The 14,143-nt window shown below is 41.9% G+C and overlaps 1 protein-coding gene across 2 annotated transcripts; it reads left to right on the top strand.

Annotated features, from left to right (window-relative positions):
- Window positions 1-310: 310 nt before the first annotated feature.
- itga6b (integrin, alpha 6b) lies at window positions 311-14,131 on the top strand. 2 transcript variants are annotated; one of them, XM_082512186.1, is made up of 26 exons: window positions 312-587; window positions 5,619-5,746; window positions 5,857-5,936; window positions 7,094-7,358; window positions 7,505-7,636; window positions 7,754-7,967; window positions 8,074-8,267; window positions 8,372-8,469; window positions 8,755-8,879; window positions 8,961-9,056; window positions 9,158-9,219; window positions 9,347-9,513; window positions 9,597-9,740; window positions 9,824-9,933; window positions 10,096-10,252; window positions 10,338-10,412; window positions 10,531-10,610; window positions 10,772-10,846; window positions 10,936-11,038; window positions 11,170-11,340; window positions 11,463-11,558; window positions 11,662-11,772; window positions 12,196-12,291; window positions 12,417-12,542; window positions 12,714-12,799; window positions 13,340-13,452. In XM_082512186.1, the coding sequence occupies exons 1-25, from the start codon at window positions 412-414 to the stop codon at window positions 12,780-12,782; spliced, it is 3,150 nt and encodes a 1,049-aa protein (XP_082368312.1). In that variant the 5' UTR covers window positions 312-411; the 3' UTR covers window positions 12,783-12,799; window positions 13,340-13,452. The 2 variants fall into 2 exon arrangements, with proteins under 2 accessions (XP_082368311.1, XP_082368312.1); XM_082512185.1 differs by lacking the exon at window positions 12,714-12,799 and having other exon boundaries at window positions 311-587; window positions 13,340-14,131.
- The last annotated feature ends 12 nt before the right edge of the window (window positions 14,132-14,143 follow it).

Genomic DNA, 14,143 nt, shown 5'->3' with positions numbered 1-14,143 from the left:
TTGACGATCTTTTCCCACTTGTGGGATTTTATGATGTATTTTGTTTTTGGTCGTTTCCAGGGGAGCTCACCAGCAGGCCTTATAATAGTGTTATACAGCCATTTTTTCTTGCCATAAATGCGTTTTTAGGCAGACTCAGGCATTAGTGACCCAGTTAGATTACAGCATTGATCTACTGGAAACTAACAACAGACTAATGTTTCCATCAGAGTTACATTTTGGCATGTAAACTGCATTTGAAGCAATCTGAGGTGTGGTAGGATGGGGTGGGATGTGTGGGTGCATGAGAGGTAGGAGGAGCGGCTAACAAGTGGACAGCAGTCAGTCCTCCAGCAGCAGCCCTCAGTCGCACTCTGCACCTCCTGCACTAAGGAGTCCCTTTTCAGTAGTTCAAGGAAGCTTCGCGTTTTCATGGAGGGCTGGATCACCTGTGGACTTTGGCTAATCGCCTTTCTCTCTAGCTGTGGGCTGCTCTCGGCTTTCAACTTGGACACCGACAATGTCCAGCGGAAGACCGGAGACCCCGGGAGCCTGTTCGGCTTCTCTCTCGCCATGCACCGGCAGCTCCTTCCGCAGGAAAAGAGAATGTAAGTGTCAGAGTTTTGCTTTTAAAGGATAAAATGTCCGGAGGCTGTTAATGGAATTGTTTTTTTCCTTGAAAGACACCTCAGTGTGTTTAAAATGAACTCCAGTATACATATAATTATACATATACATATAATTAAATTATTACTGCACAATACACACTTTAGACGGCTGGAAGAAAAAAAAAATCCGCCTAAAACTACTTTTGGGAGCCGCAGACCGCAAGTGAGTTACCTCAGCAGCACCGCAAGTAGGCCTGTACGTGATCAGGTCAGGTCAGGTTTGTCAGGTACGACACATTTCCACCAACAGCTTCTTCTCCTTCTTCTTTAGGCCACACGAGCTCTTATAAGTTTAACTCGATGCCCGTCTTTCTTGTTAATATTTCCTTCTTTCAGGTTACTTATTTGTGAGTTTTCATTGGAGCTAGAAGGCAACTCTTTGTGCGCTTGCACGCGGCGCGCGTTCACATTCCTCCTTTCTTGTTGACTTCAACCGGGACCCAGCCTTGACTTTTTTGGGGGGGCAAAACATCTCAGTGAATCACTGTTGGTATTTTCTTGGGCACTATTTCAGAGGGGACTGTCACCCTGCATAAAGAACAAGTGCCATCAAGTGGTCACTGATTGGAACAGCCTGATTATAAACTGACCTCAGAGCAGATAACTTAAGACTTTTTCCCCCTCCGGCAGACTGAAGGTTCATGTCCTGCTTTATTTTAAACTGCACGGTAGTCTCAGCAATTCTTAGTAATTCATTGATATTTAATTTACATTTTATTTACAAAGACATTTCACAATCACATCTGACCCAGATGGATTAATTGATTACTTCACTTTTATATCTGCCTTGATTCTAGTACGAATGAAGATGTTACACATTACCAGCATTAATGTACTTCCTAGCTAAACAGACAACCAGGTTACACATGGAAATCTGCCCTGTCGGAAAAAAGCGTCTCTGTTAGAATTTGTGTCTCTTCTGTAGCTACTTACATGTACTTACATGCTTCACTATATGCAACACTATATGGTTTGACCATTTCAGTCATGCGATATGTTGTTCAGGTTGTATTATGTAATCTAGAGTATCCGAGTGAAAGTTGTCACATTTTAACTTTTAACTGTACATTACGAGCGGTGCAGACAGCATAAGTGCCTCCAGTAGAGACTAAGATGTAATCATGGGAATAATATGTGTAAAGTGCATCTATTAACTGGCTTTTTCCACACAAAAAATCAATATTCAGGCATTCCTATGTTTTGCATAGATAAAGTAAAATTATGGTTTAAGTTGAGTTAACTTGTATTTGCTTAATTATTAACCCCAACCTCACAACACCACTGTACGCCCAGCAGTGATTAAAACCCCTAGTTTTATACCTTCTCCACAGCTGTTAAATACACAGTTTAAACTTTACACACTCCTGCTACTGCTGCACCTTCACACACACACACACACACACACACACACACACACACACACACACACACACACACAGTGCCAGTTTCTGTCTTAGCTCCAGGCTAAATGAAAGACACATGGTGATCTGCACGAGACTGAAGCTATAAGCTATCACAAAGTCAGCTTCAGGTTAAATACAAGAAAACAGAAAAGTCTGTTAAAAAAGGGGAAAAAATACTTGTATGTAGGAATAACGTAGAATGAACTTTTAGTGGAGGCGTCAGATGCTCCAGTGTTGGATGCTTAGGTAGTTGTAACTATTTTTCGACTGCTCTGTGAGAGGGAAAAGAAAACCTTTGAAGCAAAACCATAAATTAAAATATGCTGACTTCTAACTATCAGGTGCACGTGTTGTGATATGTGTGTGTGTGTTGGAGTATAAAGCCATGTCTGTTTTTTGCAAGTAACTGTTAGAGAAGTGTGCGCTCACTGTGGATGCTGTATCTGTGTGTCTGCACTTGCATTCGTGTCCCGACAGTGGATGTGTGTGCACATGTGAGTGCCTGTTTGGTGGGTTTTAATGGTGCTGATGCATGCTGTGGCTGAGCAGTGAGGCGTTGCCTTGTTGTCAGTCATTTGGAAAACTGTCAGAGAGCTCAGTGTGCTGCTTGCTTTATACATTCCTGACCTGGGGCAAAATAGGGATAGATAGATAGATAGATAGATAGATAGATAGATAGATAGATAGATAGATAGATAGATAGATAGATAGATAGATAGATAGATAGATAGATAGATAGATAGATTGATTGATTGATTGATTGATTGATTGATTCAATAGTTCAATAGTTCAATAACATCCATTCCAGAAAACTGTGTGCTAATGTGTTTTTAGTGTCTCTGTACCTGTGTACCTCCATGTTTGTCTCCTCTGGGTGTGCACTATTAGTCACAGTTCTTTGCAGGCCATGCATGCCAACTTGTATTCAGACTTATTTCACAGTGTTTGTGCCCTACAGGTATCAGTGTTGCAAGTTCCTGCAGGAGAGGGCAGGACCTGAATATGCATGTGCGCACACATCTGTATGTGTGTAGCATTCCATGCTTCTTCATAATTGCCAGATGGAGCTGTCTATATAATAAAGTCAAGAGGGAAAGCACAAAATACATAAGTGGAGAGACGAGGGAGAAGGAGGAGACCAAGTGAGAGTTTAGGGTATTTTAAGAGGTCGGATCGAGTGTGAGAAATGTGTGGGAGAAAGTAAATGCATATGTGTGTGTATTTCTGTGGGATTTGTGAAATAATATGACTCTGGAGAGATGGAAACATGGAACAAGAAGAGCAAAGAATTTAGAAACAGGCTGTGAGTTTCAGTAGTTTCAGTGATATTGACAGTATCTTGCTGTCAGTGTCTTTTTAATACCAAATCAACTCAGTGTATTAGTGTATGTGGGCTGTGTATTGCGTAAAGAACACATATGAGAGCCAGATTCCCCTGAGGATAGTTTTGGTTATCCAACATCAAAGAGAAAGGAGGGGAAGCTGAAGAAAAGAAAGAGGTAATGGCTGAAAAACGCTGAGAGGAACACAAATCAGGTGTACATCTGGGCACCAAATACAAGCATTTTTCAGCCAGTAAGATTCAGTGAACTCGATGCTGGCAGAAAGATGGAGAGAGAAGTTGGGCAACATGTCATGAACCTCTGTATCTGAAGGCCATTTGGAAGTAAATGCCTGTAGTTGATAGGGCGCCACTGACTGTTACTAGGCAACGGGTTGTGTCTTAAGCCGGCAGCCAGTTCACTGCTGTAAAAAGAAAAAGAAAAGGAAAAGACACACCTCTCCCGATGGGACGTCTCTCCAGTGGCTTTTCTAAACTATCTGTTGCGATACACAGGACGAGCTGATCTGTGTGTTTAACTGCTGCCTCTATGCGTGCGACCGTCAATGCACAGCTGGACCCAAACACACACACACTCTCTCTTTTTAGTTGTCTTAGTTCTTCCTGTGGTCTACGTCGTACGTCGGGCCTTCCGCCGCTGGTGGTAAATGATTAGATTAACAGCCGGGTCACTGTCAGCGAAGCCGCACATCAGCTGTATCACACTTCCTGACACATCGTGTCATGTGACAAAAAGGTTTTAATGTGCAGCAATAAAAATAATTCCTATTCTTTGCTAAATGTTTTTGTGTTTTAGAAATTGCGCAGTAGACTAACGTCACTTTCAGCTCCCAACAAACCCATTATTGTTAGTTGGATTTACTCCAAAGACAATCAGCTGATTGAGTATATATATATATATATATATATATATATATATATATATATATATATATAGAGAGAGAGAGAGAGAGAGAGAGAGAGAGAGAGAGAGAGAGAGAGAGAGAGATTTTTTTTAAAATCTCCTATTCATTGTTATTACTTCTTGTGTCCCAGAGGATACTGGGAGCGGATATGCATCCACTGGAATTCACTGTTAGCCTACCGGTTCTCTTTTTGAGGTGATGACTCACTAAAATTGAGCTCATTGCAAGAATTTTAGTGTGATAACATGTTTTCTGTTTTTTGCATACTGAGCTTGGAGCTGGAGAGTTGACTCCAGACTTTGTGGTATGAACCGTCAAGTGTCATTCACGTCCCCTTATAATTTAAAAAAGGCTGGATGGGACACTTAATGGGTGGATAACAGCAAAAATTATAGTGTTCTGGTTTCTGAAACAAGGCCAAACCAATCCAGTGGTTGAAACAGGATAAACAAAGTGTACTTGTCCGTCGTGCAAAAGGAGCCTACGGAAGAGAAATTTACTCCAAATGTACGTGACTATTTGGACATCTATCTGCCATTTTTTGTATGCCATAAATAGTTGTGATTACCCATCACCCTTGCTGGAGTTAGTATTCATCATGATTTATACTGCCTCAGTAGGCTGGCTGTTTAGTTTGATATCTACCATTTTCGGTGTCTGTACAGCTGATATGATGGTTTCATAAAGCCTCAGCTTTTTACTCTGCTATATGTTTCAGGATGGTGTTTGTATCTGAGGATGCTTTGTATTTCAGCTAAAATGGCTTTTCTTTATTTTATCTGTGGATGACAGTTTGCCGGACGACCTTAACTCTGAAGGTCAGCGATCAGACCAAGCAAGCTGGATAAAGACGGATCATTGTACTGGCAGTGCTTTACTCTCTCCCTTGAAAACCCGTGTAGAGTTTAATTTCAACGGATGACATTGTTGACTTGATTCACTTTGTAGGAAACCCTGATATCTGGAGGCCCATCATCGATGGCTGGGTGTGGCATTTGCCCTTTTTTTGGACCACAAAGGCAGAGTCTGTGTATATGTGTGTGTGTGCAATCATCCTCAGCAGGCGACCTGAAAGGATTCTTTGACTCAGTTTGACTGTTCACTGTGAGGACATGGAACATCAGTTTTGTGGCGGATGTGCATATGTGTTTGTGAGTCTGTGTGTATGTGTGAGTATCAGTGGAATGTGTGATCATTTTCTGTGCAAGTGAAAGAAATGCCAGATTGTACCTCATGCTAATAAATGTATGTCAGAACAGAGTAACAATGAGTGTTTGATTGTAGTGCGTATGGGCCCGATTCATACATGCATCTGTTGCAGGCTGCTGGTTGGTGCCCCGAGAGCAAAAGCTTTGAGCCGTCAAAAATCTGCCGTGACAGGAGGGCTCTACAATTGTGACATGAGCACCACAACCAGTGACTGCAGCAGGGTTATCTTTGATAATGACGGTGAGACATTAGCTGACATTTGAGCATTTTTACTTAATATGAATTTGGTCATTTTAAACATTAAGTCGAGTTGCAATGTCTTCTCTGTGCCTGTTTTTATCCCTGCGTAGAGAATAAGGCCACAGAGGAAAAAGAAAATCAGTGGATGGGAGTGACAGTCAAAAGTCAGGGACCAGGAGGCCAGGTTGTGGTAAGGTTTTTTTTTTGTATCTGAACACAAATTTAACTAGAAAAATTTGCATTTCCTGCGAAAATGCTGTGTGGATGCCTTACGCTGAAGATGTATGGTGAAAAAAGCTGAAAAAGTTGAGAAAAAAAAACAAAAACAAAACATTGCCCTGAGCAGGATTCGAACCTGGCCCTCCTGGTCTAAAGGTAGCTATTTAGCTCACTGAGCCAACCTCTTTCTCACAAAGAAGAGGTGGCGAGATTGACAATTGTGCTGAAATGAGCAGAAGCTGCTCAGAATTGTGCTGATAAGAGGTGGAAAGGATGAAAATTTTACAGAAGAGGTGAATAAGCAGAATTTCTGCTGAAAAGAGTTGAATGAGCAGAATTTCTGCTGAAAAGAGTTGAATGAGCAGAATTTCTGCTGAAAAGAGGTTTTTTCTGAAAACAGCAGAAAAAACTTAAAATTTTGCTGAAAAGAGTTCAATCAGCAGAATTTCTGCTGAAAAGAGTTGAATGAGTAGAATTCTGCTGAAAAGAGGTGTTTGCTGAAAACAGCTGAAAAAGCTGGTATTTTTGCTGAAAAGTGGTGAAAAAACTTAAAATTCTGCTGAAAAGAGGTGAAAAAGCTGAAATTTGTGTTGAAAAGAGTTAAAAAAGTTTAACTGTTGACTGAAAGAAATGTTGCCATAAGCGGGATTTGAACCCGGGCCTCCCAGTCTGTGAACGGACGCTCATCTCACTGAGCTAAAACACAGGTCAAGCCGGCAAGGAAAATCAGTGAGGCCACTGATAATATGGCAGAAATAGGCAAAAAATATTGCAAAAAAAATTCAATATCTCAAAAAGTATAGAAGTTATGAGCACCAAAAGATATAGCACCCATTAGCAGAAATAGCAGAATTTTTTAAAGGTTGAACGGAGCTTGAAGGTTGAAGGAGTAGTTAACGTCCAAAAAACGTACGGAAGCAACTAGAATAATAAAGAATAAAGAGAAACAGGAACTCAATTGTGTGGATGCCTATGGCATCCACACAATTATTACTGTTTAGTTGTTCAAACAGATGGTTATTAATGTAACGACAAATTGATATTGTCAAAAAAATAACCGTCGTCTCTCCAACAAAGCACACCTTAGTCTCATTCACTGCACTTAACTGTGTCTGCTTCCCCTGGCAGACCTGTGCTCATCGCTACCAGCGCCGGGCCAATGTGGGCTCAGAGTTGTTGGAATCTCGTGACATAATTGGCCGCTGCTACGTGCTGAGTCAGTCATTAAAAACGAACTCAAATGAGAATGGAGAAGGAGGTGGATGGTATTTTTGTGACCAGAGGCCCAGAGGCCACGAGATGTTTGGTTCCTGCCAGCAGGGCCTCTCTGCTACATTCGACAAGGACTACCACTACATCATCTTTGGGGCTCCTGGAGCTTACAACTGGAAAGGTAGTGTGCATGCATATGTTTACTGTGAAATGTAATAAATCTACTTTGTATGAATTTTTTTTCCCAGCTATCAGAATAGAGGAATGTGCTTGTGAGGATTATTTCAGTCAATACTTACAAGCCTCCCCTCTGCTTTCGTCTTGAAGGTATAGTACGCGTGGAGCAGAAAAATGACTCTTTCATAGAAAGGGGCATCTTTGATGATGGTCCATATGAGGCAGGAGACGAGAACCAAAAGAACCCTGACCTGGTCCCTGTTCCTGCCAGTAGCTACCTGGGTAAAAACTATAACCTGACTGTGATTCCAGTAATTCGCTTTATACAGAGACATATTTTCTAGCACTTCATGGTTCTTTGATTATTTAAGGAATCGCTTCTTTGTCTCTTTGTGTCAGGCTTCTCCCTGGACTCAGGTAAACATTTGACTAAGAAAGGCCAGCTAACAGTGGTGGCTGGAGCTCCCAGAGCAAACCACAGTGGAGCGGTGGTACTGCTAAAGACAGATGGCCAAACAAGCAACATATTAGTTAAAGAGTTCTCACTAGAAGGCGAGGGGTTGGCTTCATCTTTTGGCTACGATCTTACGGTGCTGGACCTCAACAAGGATGGGTGAGTGATGCCGGATGATACAAACAGCAACCTGCAACTTCTGCACCGTCGCTGTTGCTACTGTGGCTTTATTCTAATGAATGTGCAATGCTGTTTTCTTTATTAGCTGGGAGGACATTGTGGTGGGGGCACCACAGTACTTTGAGAAGGATGGAGATATTGGAGGAGCTGTCTACGTCTACATCAACAACGCTGGAAAGTGGAACAAAGTAACACCCACCAGAATAGATGGACCCTTGGACTCAATGTTTGGCCTGGCTGTAGAAAACCTGGGAGACATCAATCTGGATCGTTATGATGGTGAGCATGCAATAGTTCTGCATATACACGTATACTGTGGTCTGCTAGTCAGTCTTGACATCAGCAGAAATACATAACCACCCTGTTGTTGTTCTCCATGCCAGATTTTGCAGTGGGAGCTCCTTATGATGATAAGGGCAAAGGGAAGGTTTACATCTACTATGGATCAGCTACAGGACAAATCTCTCCAAAAGCCTCACAGGTACACAATAAACACCTGATTTCTATCTTTCTACTCTCCTGTTATGCCTGTTAGTTGTGGCAGAAAAGTGCTGCCAAGCTGCCAAGTGCTCAACAAAGGGGAATAGTCATGTTATTTTGAATAGGCGCCATAAAATGACACGTGCTTTGGCTTGGCATTATGAATTCGCTGCCCCGAATTCACATTTTTATGTGCTTTCCAGATACTAAAAGCGTGCTTTTAGTATCTGGATGTATGCTGTACAATACGTGGCTTTGATGACGGTATGTGTTCCTCCTCCGTCAGGTGCTGCCTGGTCCTTCAGGAGTGAAACTGTTTGGCTACTCTTTGGCGGGAAACATGGACTTGGATTACAACTCCTACCCTGACCTGGCTGTCGGATCCCTCTCAGACTCTGTCTTCGTCTACAAGTGCGTGAGCTGGCGCATGGATCACATTGTGTTATCTCTCGTCCTGTTTACTTAAAAGCTCACCGAGTCGTCTCTTCATAGAGCCCGTCCGGTTATTGACATCCAGAAGAAAATCACAATCACACCAAAGGAAATTGACCTCCTCAAAAACAACTGTGAAAACAATAGCAAGTTCTGGTGCGTGTACCCAATCTGTTATTGAATTTCTAAACTTCTTCAACACTGAGCTGTAAAACTGTGCTCTGTCTGACTGTACATAAATTGGATTGTGTCCCCAGCTTGACTATTAAAGCGTGCTTCTCCTACTCTGCCAATCCTGTGAGTTATGCTCCAAAACTGGGTAGGTTGAGGCACAATTTTTTTTCTCCTTAGTTTGCAACAATCTTCATTATTGCATTTTCTCCCCTTATTATCATAGCAATACTTCACTTTCACTTACAATGTATTTCTTTCTCTGTTGCATCCAGAGGTCAAATACACCCTTGCGGCAGACACTGAAAACAGGAAGAATAATCTTAAAACTAGGGCGGCCTTCATTAACTCCTCCCCTGGCAGTAGCCATGAATCCTCAGGGACCATCACTTTGGACACGAAAGGAGTGGAACAGTGCATTGAACGACAACTCGCCTTGCAGGTATCGAAGGTTTCTGCATTCTCTCGCGATCCAAGTTAACTGCCGGTGGCGCGTAATGCTTTGTTTATGTTGTCGTGCTTCAGGAAAATATTCGAGACAAGCTACGCGGGATCCCCATTGATGTGTCTGTGGAAATCATTGGTGGCAGACGTAAACGCAGACAGAGCTCAGGTCCTGGGCTGCAGCCGGTCCTGGATGCTAAAGCGTCACAGCCAACTCGATCAGTGGTGTGTGTGCCCATCTTATTCAGTTTATGTGATGTCTCCTCCTATTCTGTGTTATTTCTTAAATGTGAAAATGTCGTTTGCAGGTGGAGTTCATGAAGACCGGTTGTGGGTCTGACAATGTGTGTCAGAGCAATCTGAAGATGGAATATAACTATGGCCACTGGAACGATGAAAAATTCATTCCGTTACCAAAGTAAGATTATAAAAACACTTTTCTTTCTCTCGTTTTCTTCTTTTTTAAAATTTAATTTAAAATGCTCATCCTGAGATGCGTTCGCACACTGTTTCCCTGCACCGAGCTGTGAAAGATGTGCACACTTCATCAAACGGGCTCACGATTTGTGTGTGTTTGAAGGGAGAATGGTGTGCCGGTGCTCTCACTCAGTAACCAGAAGGAAATCGCCTTAGAGGTCAGCGTGAGCAATGCAGGTGGGGATGATGCGTACGAAGCCTCCATGATCGCTTCTTTTCCTAGCTCCTTAACCTACTCTGCAACCCGCTTGCTTAATAAAGTAAGTGTGTCTGATACTCTCTCTCTCTCTCTCACATACACAGACACCCACTTTAGTTCTGATTTGGACTTATTATTGATTTCAGGTAAACTGCCAAGCCAATAGAAATGGTTCTCTGGTCGATTGTGATCTTGGAAATCCCTTTGAAAAGGGAGAAATGGTGAGCGAAAAATCACAGTTTGGCACCATCTAATTCACCTCCACATGTATAAATATTAACACTTAATAAAATAATAATAAGAGCACGGAATAAAATATGGATCTCTGTATGTTTATAGACCACCTTCTACATTATTTTGGGTACAGCTGGCATATCTTTCAACACCTCTGAAGTAGAGGTTAATCTTCAACTGAAAACGTAAGTACATCCGAGCTTGTAATCCTGCAGCCCCAACTGCTAAATAACACTGGTTGCACCTGCAAATGCAATAGCTACACTACTGGAATATAACAAACTTAGTTTATGTATGTTAGAATAAAATTTGTAGTTTGATATCTGTGTAAATATTGTTTCAACAGAACTAGCATGCAGCAATTAGTGCCGGTCAAAGCAAAGGCAAAGGTGGCCATTGAGTTACAACTCTCTGTGTCAGGGTAAGAAACATGCATATACATAAATGTGCAGGAAACACATAGATGTGCACTGACTCATGCTGGCTACTGTGTATTTTTTCTCTCTGCAGACAAGCCACGCCATCTCAGGTCTACTTTACGGGAGATGTCAAAGGCGAGACGGCCATTAAAACTGAAAGTGACATTGGCAGTGCCATCACACATCACTTCAGAGTGAGTACAGGAAAAGCAACTAGATCGTTCATTTATTTTCCTGAATTTATCGTTAATCCAACAATTTTGTGTTCTGAACGGGGCGAGTAAGAACATTTCAACTTAAATTGTACTACTTCCTGTTTTTACAGATAATCAACTTGGGAAGGCCTCTGACTGATTTTGGGACCGCCACTCTCATCATTGACTGGCCAAAGGAGACAGCGGATGGAAAGTGGCTGCTTTACCTGATGAAAATCACTACCACGGGAGGGGATCAGATAGAGTGCACACCTAAAAGTGAGATTAATCCTCTTAAAAAGGTAAAACGCCACGTTAATGTGTCATCGCCATCCTCCCATGAAAGAATTTATAAATGTATTTTATTTTGACAAGATGTTGAGTTAATGGCAATAAACTAAATACATTTCTTTTCTTATTTCAGGAAGAAGTTAACACAAGAAAGAGGAGAGAAGTCTCAGGAACACAGGGGAGTGATGAGGGCACTATGTTACGCTTAAATGAGAATCCAAAAACTCTGGTAATGCAACCTTTTGTTTGTTCTAGACTATTACATTATTTTATGCACCTTTCAGCCAGCTGAACGGGCATTTGGCAGTAACTTTGTACTCCCTTGTCAACAGTCTTGTGACGATGGGGCAAAATGTGTGAAGATAAGGTGCCCTCTGCGGAGCCTGGACAGTAATGCAGCCATCAGTCTTCACTCTCGCCTTTGGAATAGCACCTTCATCGAGGTAAGTGGTTGTACTCAGTTGTTATCTCTGGATTTGAAAAAAGGAAACCCCAAATGTTTTTCAATGGCAACAGTGTAATCTATATTCGGTATTTAATCTCAAAAATAACAGTTGAATTATGATAACATGGGTTGATACAACTGTTATTGTTGACCTCAAGACTGCAGTTTTTTACTAAAGGGCCCAAACCATCACACCACCAGCTGCCTGACAGCGTTACAGTGTTAACTGTCAATATTACATCCCCCAAAAAGTTCAGTCTTCCAGCTGTTACTGACTTAATGTGGGAGGTTTTTTTCCCCTGCTGGTGGAAATTTAGACATAAAGAAATAACATATGGGTTTCAGGGGTTAAAGCATCTTTATTGACATGAATCTCTACTTTTGTATTTCCTTTGATTTGATTCACCTTTTCTTCAAACAGGATTATTCCAAGTTACATCATGTGGTGGTGATAGTCAACGCTGCTCTGCACCTTGATAACGTAAAGAACACCGTTCGGATGAACGCTAATACGCAGGTAATTGAACATAGCGGCAGATTTTACACAGTTCTGTGCACCCTCTAAACATAAAGCCTGAGTTTTTGTACAGTATACAGAGAACACTATGACATCACGTTTTGCCACTTCGCTGTGTTCCCTAGGTGAGACTGACGGCCTTCCCAGAGAGGCGTGAGGCTCGGTATGGGGGAGTGCCGTGGTGGATCATCGTGCTGTCCATCCTGTTCGGGCTACTGTTGCTGGCCCTGCTGGCTTTCCTTCTTTGGAAGGTAGGGCTAGAGGAGAACGGACCCTATCCCAGTAGTCCTACGTTTTACTGATAAAGCCTTCAGGCTTAAATCTGTGAACGTCTAGCAGTCTGTGAAGCACCTTGTACAGAACAACTGTCACTATTTATTATAGCGATTGCACATATTTTCTAATAATTTGCCTCTCCTCAGTGTGGAGTCTTTGGGAAAAAGAATAAAGAGGACCCGTCAGACAAAGAGAGACTGACACCAAATGCATAAAAAAAAAGAGACAGAGGGTAAAATTACCCAGCCTATCATGACTGAGTGAAACCTTTTTTGTCTTGCTCCTCCTTGCTGCAAAAGTGCTGCTTTCTGGTACTAGGCAGGCTGTGGGCAATTCTCACACTGTGACGTGCCATTTAAGAAAACAAAAACAAAGTGTGTATTACTACATGCATGGCCAGGGGAGGTGATGGCTGATAAGCAACGACTGTTTCTTAAAGCTCTAAGGAGGACTCGGGGTAACTTCTGCATCTCTTTGATTTCATCCCCTTTTCTGTCTCCAGTTTGTTTTCTTGCTGTTACACCTGCACTCACACGGTCTGAAGGTTTCTTTCACTCTACATTTAAAAACGGGGGACACTGAACACCTTTTCTTCCTGTATAGAGGAGCGCAGATGGCTCATCTACGCCTCTTATGGGATTAATTGCATTTTGGCACCTGTGAAAGAGACCGATGACAAACATCTCAAACCGCTTGGCTTTCTCTGAACGTCTTTAAATGGCCTCGTTCTCAAACCGAATACTGAGTTTTGTTTTCCCTCTTTTCTCTGCAGTGTGGCTTTTTTAAACGTGCCAAATACGAAGATAAGGTTCCCAGTTACAACGCAGTTCGGATCAAACGGGAGGAGAGGGTGATAAATTCTGGAAATGCTAACTGGGAAAACCTGGAAAAGAAACCCTGGATGACAACCTGGCATGACAATGAACACTATTCTTAACAGCCAATGAAAAACCACAGATTTACCGTCGCTTACGGATTTACTCCAGTTTCATAAATTTCCTGCTGCCTTGCCTTTGTACAGTGAGGACTGTAAATAATCAAATGTGTTTAAAAAAAAAAAAAATACAGGATCAAACATTACGCTTCAGGGGCTGATTTGATGTTTAATAAGTCTTCATGAATCACTGGAAGGAGATGTGCTGTGTGGGACATGGTCCAGCACCACAACCGTCGGAGCTTTGGTGCTTGTGTTGTGGAAATTCAGTGTTGGGGTTAAAATGTTTCTGAATGTATTGGACAATTTTTTTGTACGTTTTGGAAAAAGTTCGTATTTATTCTCACAAGGAGTATCTTCCGTTACACGCTCTACAGACCAAAGAATCATGCAGTGCAAACAAGTGACTTCTTTTTCCTTTTTTAAAAAACTAAAGCTGTATTAGCTTCCCATATTTTTTAAATCTACCACACATCTGCCTTTAAAGTGCCTCCAACTGACAGATACTGCAGTTTCTCTACAGTTTGAGAACTTGGGCTGTAGATATCCACTGTACAATTCATCTTTTGAAATTACTACATTGTAACAAAATAGCCCGACAGCAAACAAATAAACTTTTTTTTTTTTAAATATCCGTGTTCC

The sequence above is a fragment of the Aulonocara stuartgranti genome (assembly GCF_965226115.1).
Source record: "Aulonocara stuartgranti genome assembly, chromosome: 18".
Taxonomy (NCBI): domain Eukaryota; kingdom Metazoa; phylum Chordata; class Actinopteri; order Cichliformes; family Cichlidae; genus Aulonocara; species Aulonocara stuartgranti.
This window is presented reverse-complemented; position numbering and strand designations above follow the sequence as displayed.

Coding starts and splice junctions, on each gene's coding strand:
- itga6b (XM_082512185.1), top strand. CDS start 412: ATGGAGGGCTGGATCACCTGTGGACTTTGGCTAATCGCCTTTCTCTCT. Junction 9,934..10,095: donor AAATTCATTCCGTTACCAAA/GTAAGATTATAA, acceptor GTGTGTTTGAAG/GGAGAATGGTGTGCCGGTGC. Junction 10,413..10,530: donor CCTTTGAAAAGGGAGAAATG/GTGAGCGAAAAA, acceptor GTATGTTTATAG/ACCACCTTCTACATTATTTT.